At 51.7% G+C, this 18,815-nt stretch overlaps 2 protein-coding genes and 1 pseudogene across 4 annotated transcripts in view; 2 read left to right on the top strand and 1 right to left on the bottom strand.

The window, feature by feature from the left end:
- Positions 1-218: 218 nt before the first annotated feature.
- LOC140709186 (uncharacterized) lies at positions 219-1,154 on the top strand. Its single transcript, XM_073007119.1, is given in 3 exon segments — positions 219-641; positions 644-907; positions 910-1,154. Coding segments are annotated over 3 exon segments (678 nt in total). The 5' UTR covers positions 219-472.
- On the bottom strand, positions 350-10,271 carry LOC103223604 (uncharacterized; annotated as a pseudogene).
- The window catches only part of ZNF74 (zinc finger protein 74), a 21,828-nt gene continuing 12,760 nt past the window's right edge, over positions 9,748-18,815 (top strand). The window contains exons 1-4 of one of the 3 annotated variants that reach the window (XM_007974986.3): positions 9,748-10,303; positions 10,973-11,058; positions 16,619-16,745; positions 17,258-17,356. In XM_007974986.3, coding sequence (XP_007973177.1) covers positions 10,270-10,303; positions 10,973-11,058; positions 16,619-16,745; positions 17,258-17,356 — 346 coding nt within the window. In that variant the 5' untranslated portion in view covers positions 9,748-10,269. The remainder of the gene's footprint in view (positions 10,304-10,972; positions 11,059-16,618; positions 16,746-17,257; positions 17,357-18,815) is intronic. The other 2 variants (XM_007974987.3, XM_037994836.2) reach the window with 2 other exon arrangements.

The following is an 18,815-nucleotide window of genomic DNA, read 5'->3' as shown; positions in this document are numbered from 1 at the left end:
GTCCCAGGCTACGCACTTTACGGTTTGTCCTCCCGGGAGAGCAGCCTTGTCTTCTGATCCTGACCACCCTCCTGGTGTACGATCTCCTGTTTGACTTCCACAGGCCTGGACTTCTCTGGCTTCTCTCTGCCCACACTCTCTCCCTGCCCCAAGTGTCCCCAGCACAGGTGGCTTCACTTCTGCTCTCTCAGCTCAGCAGACTCACTCAACTTTTTTTTTTTTTTGCTCTGTCCTCCAGGCTGGAGTACAGTGGCTCCATCATGGATCTCTGCAGCCTCTAACTCCTGGGCTCAAGTGATCCTCCAGTGTCAGCCTCCCAGGTAGCTAGGACTACAGGTGTGTGCCACAATGCCTGGCAAATTTTTATTTTTATTTTTGCTAGAGATGGGGTTTGCTACATTGCCCAGGCTGGTCTCAAACACCTGGGTTCGGTTATCCTGCCTCAGCCCCCCAAAGTGCTTGGATTACAGGCATGAGCCACCACACTCAAACACTTGGGGTGGTTTTAAGCCCTCAGCAAGGTGCACCAACAGGACCCGCAAGTGGCGTGAGCCCTCCCTAACCCTCCCATCCATGCAGGCCTAGGCAAGTCCCTCTCTCTGAATCTCAGCTACCACCACATACCATGCAAGTAGGAAAATGGGAGGACTGGGGGTGGGGCAGGCAGAGGCCACCTCTCTCAGGTCAGGGGTGCATGGGCTGAAGCCTGTCTTCCCATACCTGGGACATGACCTCCAAGGACCAGCTTGGTCAGTCAGTCATGGTGATGGGCTCACTGGGGTTGGCAGGGAGCTTGCTCTCCTTCTCTGAGGGCCGGAGCAGTGTGGGGCCAAAGACCATGGTGAGGTTGTGCAGGGACTTATTATTGACTGCTTCCTTCTCTGCCACCCTGTAGAGGACCGAAGCAGAGGTGCTGTTTCAATGCCACCACCAGGAGAGAAGCGGAGGGGCTGGGCCATGTTGGAGTCCTCAAGGAGGAAGAGACCTTGACCTTGATCTCGACCCTGCAAACTGACTCCAGCCCTGGTACTTCTGGGTTTCAGTGGCCCAGGACAAGGTGCCAGCTCTGGGCTGGTGGGGAGGTCTCCTCTATGATCTGGGTGGGAGGAAAGAGAGGGGTACAACTGCACTACTGGCCATGGCCAAAGCTCTGAACTCTTTGTTAAGGCCACAGTGCAGAGAAAAGAGGGTAGCAAAGAGGAGAGGCTGGGGCAGGGGTGGCAGTGGTGCTAGTCTCTAGAAGCAGTGAGGGACTGCAGACAGGGGTCGAGGGGAAAGGTCCTCAATGCTGCGGGTCTGCTGGGAGCACAAGGGCACCCCACGGCCTGGGGTCTGGAGCCCTGGGCAGCCACAGGAGAGCTGGACTACCTTTTCAGGTGGTCCAGAAGGAAAAAGGAAGGTGAGCAGGTTGGCCTCCAGCAGGGACAGCAGCAGGTTGAGCATGCAGCTCTCCTTTGCAACAGGGTCTGAAAGAGCTGCAGAAGGCGGTGCGTTACTCTTCAGGGTCACGAGCTGGAGACCTCTCCCAGGGTGGTCTATGGAGCACCCAGGGCTCATGTCACTAGAAAGGCCAGGCCTGTCATCATCCTCACTCCCACAGCACTGGCCCCCAGTGAAGACCCTGTGAGGGGCACCTGTGTGGGGTGTGAGCCACCCGAACACCTTTTCTCTACCTCACAGGGGTCAGTAGCACCCAGCAAACAGCAGCAGGAGGTGCCACGAAAGCAGCTGCTCCTGGTCAGAGCTTCCCTCGCTGCCGCCTCCTCCCCAGGGGAGCCCAAGGCAGGGGAGGGTTGGTGTGGAATGAAACAGGGGACTGAGGGACACAAGGAGGGGAAAGGGCCCCAGCCCCACCAAATACGCAGAGACCCCCTTCGACGCCCTGGACACCACAGGGGCACCTTCTGGCTGGGAGAGCAGGTCCTCTGTGCATGGGACCGGGAGGCAGACATGCCCTAAGGGTGATGTGGAGGCTACAGGTGCCGCACACACCAGTGCCCACTCTAGACATCAGCCTCCAGGTTGACTAAGGGTCAGGGCAGGTTTGAATCCATGCTTGACTGGGCCAGGACCCATGGCTAGAGCACCTGGGTGCCCTTGTTTAGCCCTGGTCTGACAGAAGGAGGACAGCAGACTTCAGGACCCCACAGCACAGCAGTGCTGACCATTTCACCCTCTTGGTCTCCTCGAGGAATAGGGATGGGGAGCTCTCTGGGGATGGGCAAGGCCTTCCAGGACAGGTTCAGTTCTGGTCCCCTGCTTTCCAAGGTTGGGTTAAAACACTGATCATGGCAGAGGGGGCATAGCTCGGGTTCCCATACCTCACTTTTCACAGCCTCCAAGGGCAGCAGTGCATGTGGAGGAGACGTTTCCCACAAGGACAAGGCCTCCAGTGCTCACCGATGCCCTCAGTGAAGTTGGGGTAGAACTCGTCAGTGAAGAGGGGCTCGGGCAGCTCACGGAAGTACAGCTTCAGCGTGCCTGCAATGGCGTTCACGTCCATCTCGCTCATCATCACCGACACATCCTTGTTATTTGGAAAGAGCACGGAAATGCAGCGGCCTCCTTCAGGATCCCGAGTGAGTCTCCCACCGTCCCTGCCTTGGCTAAAGCACCGTCCCTGCCACACTGACCACGGTGCAGGTCCCTCCTGGGCTTTGAGCAGCTCATCTGACTCCTCCCAAGAGCTGTGTGTGGTTCTGTGTCTGCAGAGTTGATGGGGGTGCGTGGGCATTCCCATTCCTCTCCCCTGCTTGTTCCGAGGTGACGGCCAGGAGGAGGCCAGCACGGCAGGACACAGCACCTGCGTGGGAATCGGGTGACTCTGCCCTGTACATAGCAACGACCCCTGCACCAGTGTCTTCTGATGGCAGGAAGGCCGTGGAAGAATCTGATTGGTTTCAGTGTTTGAACTGGTGTCTTCCTTTGGACCAAATTGGCCACTGGGACTTACCTCCCCACCACAGGCCAGGTCCATTTTGGACTCCCAGAGGGAGCTAAAACTATCACAGGGCCCACCCAGGGGTGCTGGGCATTCTAGGGATCCTGGTCAGGGTCAGTGGTGCATGCCCCCAAAAAGGGTCTGCTGGCACAAAGTCCTGTTGCTTTGAAGATGCTGGGCAAGGACCCTCTGGGGTCTCGGTGCCCTCCCCTGCCATTTGGGGCAGCTCCAGGTCCTTCATAGCTTCTGAGGGTTGGTGAGATGGAGGTGGAGATGTTGAAGCCCCGGTCTGAGCTGGGTCCCATCAGTGCCTTCTGCCCTCCACATCCTCAAGCAGGGCAGTGGACAGACTGCACTGAGTCCTGGGCTTCCATACCTCCTGTCCACCCCCAAGGCAGGAAGGCCAAGACCCTGAGGAAGCCCCTGGTGCACCCCAGCAAGCAGCATCTGTAGCTAGGATGGTTTAAAAACTGGTTTCTACAGAAGTTCCTTCTATAACTCTTGTCTTCTCTTTCTTAAAAATAATAAAACAGTAAATGAAGAAAAGACACAGAGAAGGATGTGACATGCCCGGGTCATGGAGTGCTCTAAGATATCATCACGGACACCGGCGCCCACACCTCTATCCATCCTGCGCAGGCCGACACTCACTGATGTCGAAGGCTGCCTTCAGCGCCTGGATGTCCGTGGCCACTCCGGACACACAGTAGATGCCCACTTCCTCCATGCCTCGGCGCTTGATCTCCTCCACACACTGGCACACGATGTACAGCACCTTGGACCTCTCTCTCCTGCAGGAGGAGGACATGTTCTCAGTGTCCTGACAGCCCTGCTATTGGTCCACAGCACAGGAGACCTGCCCCCTCTCTGCACACCCGGAGGTGGGGTGAGGACGGTGATGAAGGCACCCAGGTCTGCGGCTGCACGCGAGCCTTCTGCATGCCTGACCTCCCTCTGCAAGCTCGGTCCTCATTGCATGTACTTTCTCAAGACCTTTCTAAGAGGCTGAAGCAGACAGACCCTCTGCAAGTCACACATGATCTTTGTGGGAAAGTCAGAGCCCTGCTTAGTAAAGTCAGCACAGGAAGGGCATCTGAAAGATTCCAGATCTGGGGTTAGCAGCCCGTACCCCCAGCTGGGAGATCAGGCCCGGTGTTGGTCCTGCCATCCATGTGCTGTGCGGGGGGACAATCCCCTGACCCCTGCCCCGGGCCCAGGCCTAAATAAACATCCGACGAATGAATGAAGTGTTGCCTCAGCACCAATGCTCCAAGTCCCAGGATGCTAAGTGCTTTTCTCCTCTGAGTCTTAACAATGAACAATTTCAATACTGCCACACAGGACACTAGAGAAAGAATCCTTCAAAGTTACAACACAGTGCTCTGCTGAGGCCTTAACTTTAGTTCTGTTTTGCAACTGGACTTGGGAGCACATCAAAGCTGCTTCTCAAGCCATCCTCATTAGCAGTGGTTATTTGGGGGAGCTGCTGCTGGAGTCCTCGCTGCTCATGCCCAGAGCCCTCCCAGAGTGCTACACGAGTGGCTGCCATGTAGTTGGGGGTGAGCGTGCTGTTTAGACACAGATAGGAGTCCAGGGTATGACTGATGGAGGCCCCGGCCCACATGACCAGCAAGTTCAGGGGCCCAGCCAGATTCCATCCTGGGGAAGCAAATGAATTATCTAAGGAAGTGATCTGTGTCTGCAAGAACTGCTCTCAAACCAACAAACAGGCTTCTCTTGGCAACTGACTCGTGACAAAAGGGCAGGGGTTAGTTACAACCATTCAACAGGAACCTGGGACCATGACAAATTCCAAGCAAGGACAGAAAACCCTGCACTTGGGCAGTTCCTGGAGCCAGCCTACTGCTTCCAAGCAAGGCGGCAAGGACACTCCTGAGCTGGTTTGCAGGAAACACAGGAGGTAGCTGAATACACCAAGTGTTCTCTGGGGCCTGATCTCACTGTGCAGCAACCACGCACAGAGAGGAGAGACCCACACATGCTTTCTTCTGTAGAAACAGCTGAAGGGACAGGCGCCCTCAGTGCATGAGCCCAAGCCCCTCCACACTCACTTGGTGACCACAGCAATGTTGACTCCGAAGACCCGTCTGTTTTTGGGACAGCATCCTCTTCAAGCTGAACTCCCTGCTGGCGAACTTGACTGAGAGCTTTACTTCAATCTATAGTGGGGAGAAGGGGCACAGTCCTCTAGTGCTCCTGGTTCTCATAACCCAAGGTCCCAAGGGCCCCTGGGAGCCTCATCAAATATTTCTACCCACAAGGCATGCAGAGGTCTCAGCGTGAGGTGAAACCACCCCTCGGGGAAGCCCCTAGTCTACTTCAGAAAGAGCAAGGATTTTGAAGGCCCATCTCGGCCTCTCAAAGTGCTGGGATTACAGGTGTGAGCCACAGCGCCCAGCCTTCCTTGGAGTCTTATACAATTAGGAGGCATCCAAGGATTTGAAATAAATTTTTATGCAAAATCTGAGACTTACCCCGATTTGACTATCTCTGTTCCTGGATTTTGCCTCTCAACTTAGGAAAACCCTGGAGGCCCCAAACTCTAACCTCTGTGTCATCAGCCTATTAAGACTACTGTTTTCTTCCTGAGATCTATTTCTCTGTGCCAGTGTTGAATTGTTATTGGCAAGAGAGTTTGTCTGATACAAACTAATTGGTGATTACTGGAACAGGTTTTTGTTTGTTTGTTTGTTTGTTTGTTTGTTGGAGACAGGGTCTTGCTCTGTTCCCCAGGCTGGAATGCAGTGGCACAATCATGGTTCACCGCAGCCTCAACTCCCAGGTTCAAGCCATCCTCCCACCTCAGTCTCCTCAGTAGCTGAGATTACAGGCACACAACACCATGCCTGGCTAATTTCGTATTTTTAGTAGAGACGGGGTTTCTCCATGTTGCCCAGGCTGGTCTCAAGCTTCTGCGCTCAGGCAATCCATCTGCCTCAGTCTCCCAAAGTATTGGGATTACTGGGCGTGGCGTAAGCCACCATGCCAGGGCTGGAACAGTTATTTAAAATATTTTTTTCAGGCAGGATGCTGTGGCTCATGCCTGTAATCCCAGTACTTTGGGAAGCCAAGGCGGACAGATCCCTTGAAGTCATCAGGAGTTTGACGCCAGCCTGGCTAACATGGGGAAACCCCGTCTCCACAAAAAAACAACAAAAGTAGTTGGGCATAGTGGCACGCCCCTGTGGTCCCAGCTACTCTGAAGGCTGGGGTGGGAAGATCGCTTGAGCCAAGGAGGCCAAGGTTGCAGTGAGCCAAGATCGCACCACTGTACTCCAGCCTGGGCCACAGAGCCAGACACTGTCTCTAAGTAAGTAAGTAAATAAATAAATAAATAAATAAATAAAATATTTTTTCAGTTGTGACACCAAGTATTTAATGTAGTAAGACATTACTGTGTTTTGGTCTTTAACATCTTCCACTTTAGGATGGGCGCAGTGGCTCACGCCTGTAATCCCAGCACTTTGGGAGGCCAAGGCAGGCAGATCACATGAGCTCAGGAGTTTGAGACCACCCTGGCCAACATGGTGAAACTCCATCTCTACTAAAAATACAAAAGCAAACAAACAAAACTATCTGGGCATGGTGGCGTATACCTGTAGTCCCAGCTACTCGGGAGGCTGAGGCAGGAGAATCGCTTGAACCCAGGAGGCAGAGGTTGCAGTGAGCCAAGATCGCACCACTGCACTCCAGCGTGGGTGACAGAGTGAGACTTCATCTCAAAAAAAAACCCCACACGCTGGGCGCGGTGGCTCACACCTGTAATTCCAGCACTTTGGGAGGCCAAGGCAGGTGGGTGACAAGGTCAGGAGTTGGAGACCAGCCTGGCCAACATGGGGAAACCCTATCTCTACTAAAAATACAAAAATTAGCTGGGTGTGGTGGCATGTGCCTGTAATCCCAGTTACTCAGGAGGCTGAGGCAGGAGAACTGCTTGAACCGGGACCTGGGAGGCAGATGCTGCAGTGAGCTGAGATCACGCCATTACACTCCAGCCTGGGCAACAAGAGTGAAAATTTGTCTCAAAAAAACAAAAAACAAAAAAACAAAAAAACCACACAAAGATAAAATCTTCCACTTTAAAAATGCTTTTTGCTTTTAAAATGGCATATATAGGCTGGGCATGGTGGCTCATGCCTGTAATCCCAGCACTTTGGGAGGCCAAGGTGGGCAGATCATCTGAGGTCAGGAGTTCAAGACCAGCCTGGCCAACATGGTGAAACCCCACCTCTACCAAAAATACAAAAATTAGCCAGGTGTGGTGACAGGTGCCTGCAGTCCCAGCTACTAGGGAGAATGAGGCAGGAGAATCGCTTGGACCTGGGAGACGGAGGTTGCAGTGAGCCGAGATGGCACCACTGCACTCCAGCCTGGGCAACAGAGTGAGACTTCATCTCAGGAAAAACAAAAAAAGGGCATATATATCCATATTTCATTGGGCCTTCACACAGCCCTGCTGGTCAACCCTCAAGAATTAAGGAATCAGAAAACTTAGGAATCAGAAAATGACCTGGGACTGCTTCTGTAAGTGAGAATCTTAAGCTAAACGGCCTAGCGGTAAATGCCTTTCCTAGCCTCAGAAGTCTATAGTCAGCAGAAAGCAATAACAGCATCCTCCCTTCCACTCTTTCCTTCAGGCTGGACACATCCCTGTCCCTATAGCCTTTGTACTTGGGCAGAGACGCAGGAGACAGAGCACTCAATTTAGAATCCCTGTGCTCACAGTGGCTTTCCTACAGACACAGGGGGTCCATGAGACCCACAGTGACATACACATGTACACAAGGATGCACATGCTGACACTGATGAGCCCTGGAAGTCAACATAGAAGAACACATGCAGGCACACACACAGCCACAACTCGACCTGCGAGGTCTACAACCCCACAAATGAAGACAGATGCATACTATCTCACACAAACTAGAACTCTGAGAGAAACACACACACACACGTCTACAGATTCACCTGAACAAGATGCCGTCCACAGTCACCGGCACAAGGCATCTATGCACTATCACACAGAACACAGGCAAGCAGACATAGATGATACTCCCAACCATCCACAGTCTATAGAGATGAACTGCAGAGCTACATGCACAGATACGCCAGTCATACATTCAGATCTGTGTAGACACAGTGAGGCACACGTGTACACATGCGTACTTACACAGAAAGATGCAGACCCAGTTGGGCATGGTGGCTCAGGCCTGTAATCCCAGCACTTTGGGAGGCCAAGGCGGGTGGATCACGAGGTCGGGAGATCGAGACCATCCTGGCTAACACGGTGAAACCCCGTCTCTACTAAAAAGACAAAAATTAGCAGGACGTGGTGGCGGGCACCTGTAGTCCCAGCTACTCGAGAGGCTGAGCCAGGAGAATGGTGTGGCGGAGCTTGCAGTGAGCCTAGATCACGCCAGTGCACTCCAGCCTGGGCCACATAGCAAGACACTGTCTCAAAAAAAAAAAAAAAAGAAAGAAAGAAAGAAATGTGAGACAAGAGCAAACACCTACACCTGTAAGATACACAGAGAAACAAACACATACATAAACTTACACATATAGAAAAAGACTCATACACTGTATAATCAATAGTTCAACACCCTACCAAGGCTCTTGTCCTGGGTTGCTATTAAAATTGGGCGCTGAATACAAAAATTAACTGGGCGTGGTGGTACATGTCTGTAGTCCCAGCTACTCAGGAGGCTGAGGTGGGAGAACAGCTTGAGCTGGAGAGGTTGAGGCTACGGTGAGCTGTGATTGTGCAACTGCACTCCAGCCTGGGCCACAGAGTGAGACCCAGTCTCAAAACAAAATCAAACACGGGCGCTGCACTGGGCAGGGGAGGTCTGGGCACAGCTGTGCTGATGTGGGCAGTGGACACAGGTGTCAAGCGAGAGCCTGTGGCCAAGCCTAAGCTGCGGTTAAGGTGGGAGGCTGAAGAGTTTGGAATGTGCACCACCCCGCCCCACCCCAGACCACCTCTCAGTAGGAACGTGGCACTGCACTTCGGTGCTGGACTCCCACTTCTGGCTGTGTGACTTAGGACACGTTACCCCACGCACCTGTACCACAACTTCCTCATCTTCCAAATGGAATAATAATAGTTAGCAAATCTCCCTGGGTTGCTGTGAGCATTCTGCCAGAAAAATGTACTCCAAGCTCTTGAAGTAGGCCTGGCATGTGGTTGGTGCTCAGTACATATTCAGTGTTCCTGACGCCGACATTATCACTGTGTTCATGGCACAGCCCTGTGCTGCCACGACTGGGCCGCCACCCAGACCTTCCTTTCCCACCCCAAGGGTGAACGGTGGACAGGGCCCCCCTGGGAGGGGCTAGGCCAGAGCTCTCCCAACTCTGGGGACCTCCGCCCGTGGGCTTCAGATATGTGGCTTGAGAAAGGGGAGTGGAGGCCAGGCCCACCACTCCCAATATCCCTAAGACCAGGGGCTTGAGTCTTTCCTGCAGACGGATGTGGGCAGGAACCCACCCGACTCCACTTGGGGACATGGCCGAACTAACAGGACAAATCCTAGTTCCTGGGCACCGCCCTCCCAATATCCTCGCAATTAGACACCCATTCAGCGGCACTGCACTGATCCGCACATCGAGATTCACGGCTACATTCGCCCGCAAGAGCATGGCGGTTGCCCGAGCTCCCGGCTGTTGGCCCAGGAACTATATTTCCTAGAAGGGTGTGCTACATACTCGTTGGCGTCCGGACGCAAGCACCGGCCCGGACTCCCTCTAGGAAATGGAGTCCGACGCCTGCGCGGCGCAAAGGCTCCCGGGAGGTGTAGTTTGCGCCCGTTCTGCGCAGGCGCACTTTCCAGCGGCGGCCGCCTGCTGCTCTTTGTGGCAGTCGCCGTCCTTTTGTGGGAGTTTGGTTTGTCCACTTGCCGGTCCCTCAGACCGTCAGCGGTCTCTGTCCGCCTCGGGACCTATCTGCTGGTCGCTCGGCGTCCGATGGCTCCGGGCCGCGGAACCTTAGGCCTGGCCCTGGTCTCCGAGCGCGGGTTCGCCGGGAGGAGCGTGTGGCGGGGGTGTGCCGGGGCGTGCGTGCGCCGGGCATGGGGCTGAGCCCGGTGTGGGGAGTGGGTATCTGCGGAGCCAGCCTGAGCCCCACCTCAGCCGGGCGCAGGGAGGGGGCTGCGTGCGTGTGATCGTGCAGCTGCGAGCGCGTGGCCGCCCCGCGAGGCTCCGCTGCAGGCCCCTGCGCCCCAGGAGCAGGACTCGCTCCTCTGGGCCTGCCCTGGGTCCTGGAGGCTACGAAGCTGCCCATTCCTCCCGGGGAGGCTGCCGTGGAGGCCATGGAGATCCCTGCCCCGGAGCCCGAGAAGACAGGTACAGCTTCGCTCTTGTAGTCAGCGTGTCTGTGGATTTGCACTTGAGGATATTGACACTCAGATCAGGCCAGTTTCCCAGAAGCATCCAGCATCTTTTTTTTTTTTTTTTTTTTTTTTAATGGAGTCTCACCCTGTCACCCAGGCGGGAGTGCAATGGCTTGATCTCCTCTCACTGCAACCTCTGCCTCCCGGGTTCAAGCGATTCTCCCGCCTTAGCCTCCCAAGTAGCTGGGATTGCAGGCGCGCGCCACCACGCCCGGCTAATTTTTGTATTTTTAGTAGAGACGGGGTTTCGCCATGTTGCCAGGCTGGTCTTGACAAGCGATCCGCCCGAGTCGGTCTCCCAAAGTGCTGGGATTACAGGAGTGAGCCACCGCGCCTGGCCTCCTGCTTCTTTCTTCCCCGTGCCCAACCATTTGTCCCCACTCAGACGTGCTTGATTGGGGGATAGCAGCTCTTTTCTTCATGAATTGGAGTGTCTGAGACACAGGCAGAGCTATCCCTCGATGCTACATCAGTTGGTGCTAGCTGTTGGGGCTCGTTCCCCACCTGGCCTTGCTGGCAGGTTCGGCCTCCTCTCTGATTCTCACTTGTGCCACGACAGGTGGGCTTTAAGCTCAGCTGTGAGCCTGGTAGCTGTGGCCTTGACTCATTTCTCCTTCCCCAGCTCTTTCCTCTCAGGATCCTGCTCTTTCCCTGAAAGAGAATTCCGAGGATATATCGGGTTGGGGTCTTCCCGAAGCCAGGTCCAAGGTGAGTGGCTGAGTGTTCTTCCTTCTTTATAAAGAGGGTTGGCACATTCCCTCCCCAGCCCTGGATCATCAGCCTTCCACAGACCTTCACCCGGGTACCTGCTGGCCAGTCCTGAGGAAGTTCTGGGCAGTGGAAACAGCTCCAGTTGAAGAGTCCACATGTTGCCCGAGGTGTGCCTCCAGATGTACTCTATCGAATGTCTCCTCCATCCCGATTCAGTGGGTCAGTTGCTGGGGATCTCCCTGCACAGCGCTGTCCTGGGATCTCTGAGGAGTGATTTTAGTGGAACCTGAGAAAGTAGGTGACGGCTCACATGGGGTCGCTTTGTCTCTCCACATGCTGGCCAGGGTTGGTGCAGGATGTTTGCACTGTTGATTTACTGGGATGGAATCGGACAGGGGCACCTGCAGCAGCAGAGGAAGACCTGGATTGCAGCACTGGGTTAAGAGTGGTGGTAGGGGAGGCATCCCTGTGTGCTTTCCTCTGTGCCTGGCCCCTGGCGTGGGGCCTTCATGGAGAGTCCTGGAGATTTATAGAATCTGATGGATCAGCAAGGAATTGGCCCTGGGCACTTCTGCAGCCGCGTGGGACCCAGATCCCTCCTTTTACAGACTGTGGACTCTGTTCCTCATTTTGTTTCTCTACGGCAACCACCCTACCCCATGGTAGTATTTAGAAGGGTGCAGTTGACAAAGAGCACAGTAGAGTGAAAGATCTGGAGGGATGAGGGGTCTATGGGTTTTTTTGTTTGTCTGTTTGTTTTTTAGCATTTTGTGATTTTGTCAGTCTGCCACTCAAAAGAGGTGACAGCTGATTATAGACAGCTAGAAACAGCTGTAAAACGTGTATTGTGAGATGTGCCTCGCTTCTGTAGTGTGTCACATTGCTTTATAGTTCTCAAGGAACTTGTCAGTCACATGCAATGCATGTTCCTTGATTAGGGTATAGATCCAAAAAAAATTGAAAAAGGGCAGTTTGGGACAATTGAGGAAATTTGAAAATGGGCTGTATCTTGGGTCGTATTATATCAATAGTAAATTTGTTGCGTGTGATAATAGTACTGTGATTATGTAAGAGAATATCCACAGGAGATGCTAGCTGAAGACTGTAGAGTGAGACGTCATGATGTCTGCAACCTACGTTCAAATGGTTCAGCAAAAAAATAATGTGTGTGCATGTATGTATGTCTGTATGTGTCTGTGCAGCTCCCTCTAGGTGGTAGGGCCCTTGTGCATGTGTTATTCCTATTCCTAAAATACTTGCTTGTTAGATCGTTGAATCACCAGTTGACTGTCCTGAGTACACATCACCTTTGGCATTTTCTCTTGACAGTCTCATTCACACTCACAGTTCAAGTTGTTCTGTCTCCTGGGACATCTTGTGTGGTCTGTTCTGACTTCTCTGCTAGTGTCATTACCACATCGGCATCTGATTCCAACACATACTCTCTGGGCTTTTTATTCCCTTTCCTGCAGAATGAAGACACATTAGACATGGGCTTCTCCCAGTGGGCCAGAAATATCCACCAAAAAGGCCTGTGCGGGCCTCAGACCCTACCCTACTCTTGCTGGTTGATGCTCCCCACACTGAAGCCATGTAGCCTCTGACAGCCTCACTGGCCAGCACCATATTCTGATACCTTTGGGGCTATTTTTTGTTTTTCTTTCTTTTTTTTTTTTTTTTTTTTTTTTTTTCTTTGAGACAGAGTCTCGCTCTGTCGCCCAGGCTGGGGTGCAGTGGCATGATCATAGCTCACTACAGCCTTCAACTCCTGGGCTCAAGCAAATCCCCCACCTCAGCCTCCTGAGTAGTTGGGACCAAGGCGTGCACCCCCCACACCCGGCTTGGAGCTTTGTTTCAGCCCATTTTCTCCTTTCCTCCACTATCATCGTCCTTCATGCCTGCATGCCTCAGTTAGGGGTGCGTTCTCAGCATTTGTCCTCATCTCTACCTCCTCATCTGGAATCCAGTGTTTTGCGAGGTAAGGTTTTATTTAGGTGTAATTTATATACGGCACAACTGTGCAATTTTAAGTATACAATTTGATGAGGTTGAGCAAACATATACAGTTGTGTAACCAGCACCGCAATCATGATGTGGGACATTTCCATGACCCAAAAATGTCCTCATGCCCCTGTGCATTCAGTCCTCTCCCCTCTCCCCTTGGTAACCACTATAGTTTCACTATAGATTTTCCTCTTTAAGGATTTCATATGGAATTTATACTATGTGGTCTTTTGTCTCTGCTTTACTTCGCTTAGCATATGCTTTTGAGTTTATCCATGTTGCTGTGTGAATCGGTAGTTTGTTCCTTTTCATTGGTGAGTAATATTCCATTTGTATTAGTCTGCTAGGGCTGCCATACAAAGTATGGCAGGACGGCTTAAACAACAGAAATTAATTTTATTACAATTCAGGAGGCAAGAAGTCTGAGATCAAGGACAGGCATGATGGCTCACGCCCGTAATCCCAGCACTTTGGGAGGCTGAGGCGGGCAGACTACGAGGTCCGGAGATCGAGACCATCCTACCTAACATGGTGAAACCCCGTCTCTACTAAAAATACAAAAAAATTAGCCGGGCATGGTGGCGGGTGCCTGTAGTCCCAGCTACATGGGCTGCTGAGGCAGGAGAATGGCATGAACCCAGGAGGTAGAACTTGCAGTGAGCCTAGATCGCGCCACTGCACTCCAGCCTGGGTGATAGAGTGAGACTCTGTCTCAAAGAAGAAAAAAAAAAAAAAGAAGTCTGAGATCAAGGTGTCAGCAGGGTTGGTTTCTTCTGAGGCCTCTTTCCTTGGCTTGTAGATGGCCACCTTTTCCCTACATCTTCACATGGTCTTACCTCCTGTATGTCTGTGTCCAAATTTCCTCTTCTTATGAGGACACCAGTTATATTGGATTAGGGCCCACTGTATTGAATTCATTTCAACTTAATTACTTCTTCAAAGAACCTCTCTCCAGGCCAGATGCAGTGGTTCATGTCTGTAATCCCAGCATTCTGGGAGGCTAAGTTGGGTGGATCACTTGGGGTCAGGAATTCAAGACCAGCCTGGTCAACATGGTGAAACCCTGTCTCTACTAGAAATACAAAAATTTAGCCAGGTGTAGTGGCGTGTGCCTATAGTCCTAGCTACTCAGGAGGCTGAGGCAGGAGAATCTCTTGAACCCAGGAGGCAGAGGTTGCAGTGAGCTGATATTGCACCACTGCACTCCAGCCTGGGTGACAGAGTGAGAATTGTGTCTCAAAAAACAAAAAACAAAAAACAAAAAAAACCTTTCTCGGAGTTAGTGAGGTTGAGACATAGGAATTTGAGGTGAAGGATATACAATTCAGCCCATTACTCCATTGGATGGATATTCCACAGTCTACTTATCCATTCACCAGCTGATGGATATTTAGTCGCTCATAGGCTTTTGCTATTACAAATAAACCTCCTATAAATATTTGAGCACACGTATGGCTATGCATTTTAATTTCTCTTGCATAAATACCTAGGTGTGAAATTGCTGAGCCATGTAGTTTATCAATTTTGTTGATCTTTTCAAAAACTCATTTTTTTGTTCTATTGATTTTCTCTATTTTCTGTTTTCCATTTCATAGATTTCTGATCCTTATTATCTCCTTGGTGTCTTAAGATTGAAACTTACTTTACTTACTTTAGTGTCTTAAGATTGAAACATAGATATTGATTTGACACTTTTTTTTCCTTGTATAGCATTCAGCGCTGTAAATTTCTAAGCACTGCCTCATCTGTATCCTACAACTTTTGTTATGTTACATTTTTATTCAGCTGAAAGTAGTTTCTAATTTCCCTAGTGATTTCTTCTTTAACGGTAAGTTATTTCAGAATGTGTTGTTTCATTTCCTAATATTTAGGGCATTTTCCAGATAACTTTCTATTATGGATTTCTGATTTAATTCTATTGTCGTCAGAAAATGAACTTTGTATGATTTAAAGCCTTTCAAATCTACCAAGATTTATTTTATTTCCCAGAGTGTGGTTTATCTTGGTAAATGTTCCACATGCCCTTAAAATATGTATTCTGCCTTTGTTGGCTAGAGTGTTATGTAAATACCTGTTAAGTCAAGTTGAATGATGGTGTTTTCAATTGTTCTGTCAGTTTTTGCATTATGTATTTTGAAGCTCTTTTAGTAGATACATTTATATTTAGGATTGCCATGAGTTCTTAACGAATTAAGCCTTTTATCATTATGTAATATTCTCTTTATCTCTGATAGTCATCTTTCTGAAATCTACTTTGCTATTACTATAGGCACTTCAGCTTTTTTTTTTTAATTAGTATTTGCAGGGTTTATCTTTTTCTATCCTTTCAGTTTTAACCTATCTTTGTATGTAAAGTAGGTTTCTGTAGCTTGCTTTTTTAATTCAGTTTGACAATCTCCACCTTTTAATTGGAGTGTTTAAACTACTCGCATTTAGTGTAATTATTAATATAGTTGGATTTACATGTCTCTTTCTTCCCCCCCCTTTTTTTTTTTTTTTGACAGAATTTCGCTCTTGTCACCCAGGCTGGAGTGCAGTGGCGCAATCTTGGCTCACTGCAACCTCCACCTCCTGGGTTCAAGAAATTCTCCTGACCTCAGGTGATCTGCCACCTTGGCCACCCAACATGCTGGGATTACACGCATGAGCCACCCCACCCAGCCTTGCTATTAGTTTTCCATGTCTTATGTCTTTTTTGTTTCTCTTTTCCTCCCTTAATGACTTCTTCTGAGGTAAACACATACTGTTCTAATGTACTCTTAATTCCTCTGATTTCGTTAATGTTTTTCACCTTTTCGTTATTTGATTGGATGCTGGACATTGTGAATTTTACTTTGTTGAGTAGGTTTTTGGAATTTCTTAAGTGTTTCTGGGATTTGTTCTGGGATGCAGTGAAATTCCTTGGCATCTATTTGATCCTTTCAAGGATCAAAGCAAGTCTGGAGTTGGGTGGTGGCCAGGATGCCCAGGCCCAGGGGGAGCAGGCGGGAAGGATTGGAAGGCAGTCAGGTGAGGACTGCAGGTAGCCTCTCTTGATCCCTTGGGGCACAGAACTTGCTGATATATATACAAGGTTTCCTTCTTTAGAGTGTAATAACGGTATCTAGTCTGGGTTCGGATCCTTTTGCATTAGTGAGCTTTGAATAGAGTTGCTGGGGTTTTTGTACTATTAATATTCTCTCAAATTTTTAAGTTTGAAATTCTTGACCTCATGAAGCATAGCATCTCACCCAGGACTTAGAGCGTGATACAACAGCCATGTACAGCCCCTGGGTCCCACCTCAAGTTGCCAAGGCCCCGCAGTGTCTATTCAGACCTGCTTTCCCAGTCTAGAAGGTGGTGTGGGAATGCATGCCAATTCCCAGCCCCTCTCCCTGCCCCTGGTCCCCAAATTCAGTCATGGTCAGTGTCTACAGCACAACCTTCTGTGCATGGGAGAAGGTCACCTGAGGTTAACCCTTTACTCGTAGGGTCGTTAATCAGTCTCTGGCTCCTTTGGAACCATGGACACAGAATCAGTCCTGGGTGAGTGAGAACCTATATGTCATTTCAGGAATCGGTGAGTTTCAAGGATGTGGCTGTGGACTTCACCCAGGAGGAGTGGGGTCAGCTAGACTCCCCTCAGAGGGCCTTGTACCGGGATGTGATGTTGGAGAACTACCAGAACCTTCTTGCCCTAGGTAAGATCCCCCCAGCCCCAGGCTGGGCGTCTGCTGTCAGCCTTCTTCTGCGTGGTAGATATTAAGGAGGATCCCTTCAGTGCCAGCCCTGGTGCCAGATATGTCATGGGGTGGGAAGCAAGACCTGTGCCTTGGGGCACTCATGGCCAGGGGCCTTGGCCACACCAGAAGTCCCCAGGGGACAGCGTAGGAGCAGGTAGCATCCTTGCTTGGCATTTCCCCTGGTCCTGGGGTGGGGGCAGGGAGAGGAGAGGAAGGTGGGACCCTGGAGCCCAGCTGGCTCTGGAACGGTCCTCGAGCAATAAAGTAAGGACGTCAGCACACGTGGTGTCTTCAGAGTGTGCACTGGGATTTGGGTTCCAGTCTGAGACCCTCACCGGTTTGGCCCAGAGGACCTCCTGTTCCCAGAGAGGGTGTCCACTTCACAGGCATTGTTCTTGTTAGGGGCGGCGCCTGAGGTCAGCTGGGCCTGGAGAGCCGCAGCATGCCCAGCCCCACTTTCTCCCCACAAGCAGGACCTCCACTGCACAAGCCAGACGTGATCTCCCATCTGGAACGAGGTGAGGAGCCATGGAGCATGCAGAGGGAAGTCCCTGGAGGGCCCTGTCCAGGTGAGCAGAGGCACAGGTGGAAGGGTGCCGGCCCCAGCACCTCCGGCGGCACCTCCTCCTATGGCCCCTATTTTCCTCCCTCCATTTGCTCTGGTTCCATGTCACCTTCTCAGGTCCTCCACCAGACCCTCCCGCCTGTCTCCCTTCCGCACATATTGAGCACTGCTTGTGTGCTGAGACCTGTTCTGGGATACAACAGGGAGCAAACTGGGCCATTGGGACCAAATGGCCACCTGCTGATGGGGGTGGGGAGGCAGGAATAGAAATATTGAGCCAGTGATGTTGGCTGGGCAGCCAGGGGTGTGGGATTGGGGTCAGGGGGCCACCAGGGGAGGGGCAACTGGCATTGGTCAGTGTCAGTGTCAGGGTCACCATCAGCATCAGCATCAGGGCCAGCATCAGCGTCAGGTTCAGGGCCAGTGTCAGGGCCAGGGCCAGCATCAGTGTCAGCGTCAGCATCAGTATCAGGGTCAGCATCAGCGTCAGGGTCAGGGCCAGCATTAGCATCAGAGTCAGCATCAGCATCAGGGTCAGGGTCAGCATCAGTGTCAGGGTCAGGGCCAGCATCAGCATCAGAGTCAGCATCAGTGTCAGGGTCAGCATCAGTGTCAGGGTCAGGGCCAGCATCAGCATCAGAGTCAGCATCAGCATCAGGGTCGGCATCAGCGTCAGGGTCAGGGCCAGCATCAGCGTCAGAGTCAGCATCAGCGTCAGGGTCAGCATCAGCGTCAGGGTCAGCATCAGCGTCAGGATCAGGGCCAGCATCAGTGGCAGAGTCAGCATCAGTGTCAGGGTCAGGGCCAGCATCAGCATCAGAGTCAGCATCAGCATCAGGGTCAGCATCAGTGTCAGCATCAGCATCAGGGTCAGGGCCAGCATCAGCATCAGGGTCAGCATCAGCGTCAGGGTCAGCATCAGCGTCAGTGTCAGAGTCAGCATCAGCATCAGCGTCAGAGTCAGCATCAGCATCAGGGTCAGGGTCAGCATCAGTGTCAGGGTCAGGGCCAGCATCAGCATCAGAGTCAGCATCAGTGTCAGGGTCAGCATCAGTGTCAGGGTCAGGGCCAGCATCAGCATCAGAGTCAGCATCAGCATCAGGGTCGGCATCAGCGTCAGGGTCAGGGCCAGCATCAGCGTCAGAGTCAGCATCAGCGTCAGGGTCAGCATCAGCGTCAGGGTCAGCATCAGCGTCAGGATCAGGGCCAGCATCAGTGGCAGAGTCAGCATCAGTGTCAGGGTCAGGGCCAGCATCAGCATCAGAGTCAGCATCAGCATCAGGGTCAGCATCAGTGTCAGCATCAGCATCAGGGTCAGGGCCAGCATCAGGGTCAGAGTCAGCATCAGCATCAGGATCAGGGCCAGCATCAGCATCAGGGTCAGCATCAGCGTCAGGGTCAGCATCAGCGTCAGTGTCAGAGTCAGCATCAGCATCAGCGTCAGAGTCAGCATCAGCATCAGG

The sequence above is a fragment of the Chlorocebus sabaeus genome, chromosome 19, assembly GCF_047675955.1.
Source record: "Chlorocebus sabaeus isolate Y175 chromosome 19, mChlSab1.0.hap1, whole genome shotgun sequence".
NCBI classification, from domain to species: Eukaryota; Metazoa; Chordata; class Mammalia; order Primates; family Cercopithecidae; genus Chlorocebus; species Chlorocebus sabaeus.
This window is presented reverse-complemented; position numbering and strand designations above follow the sequence as displayed.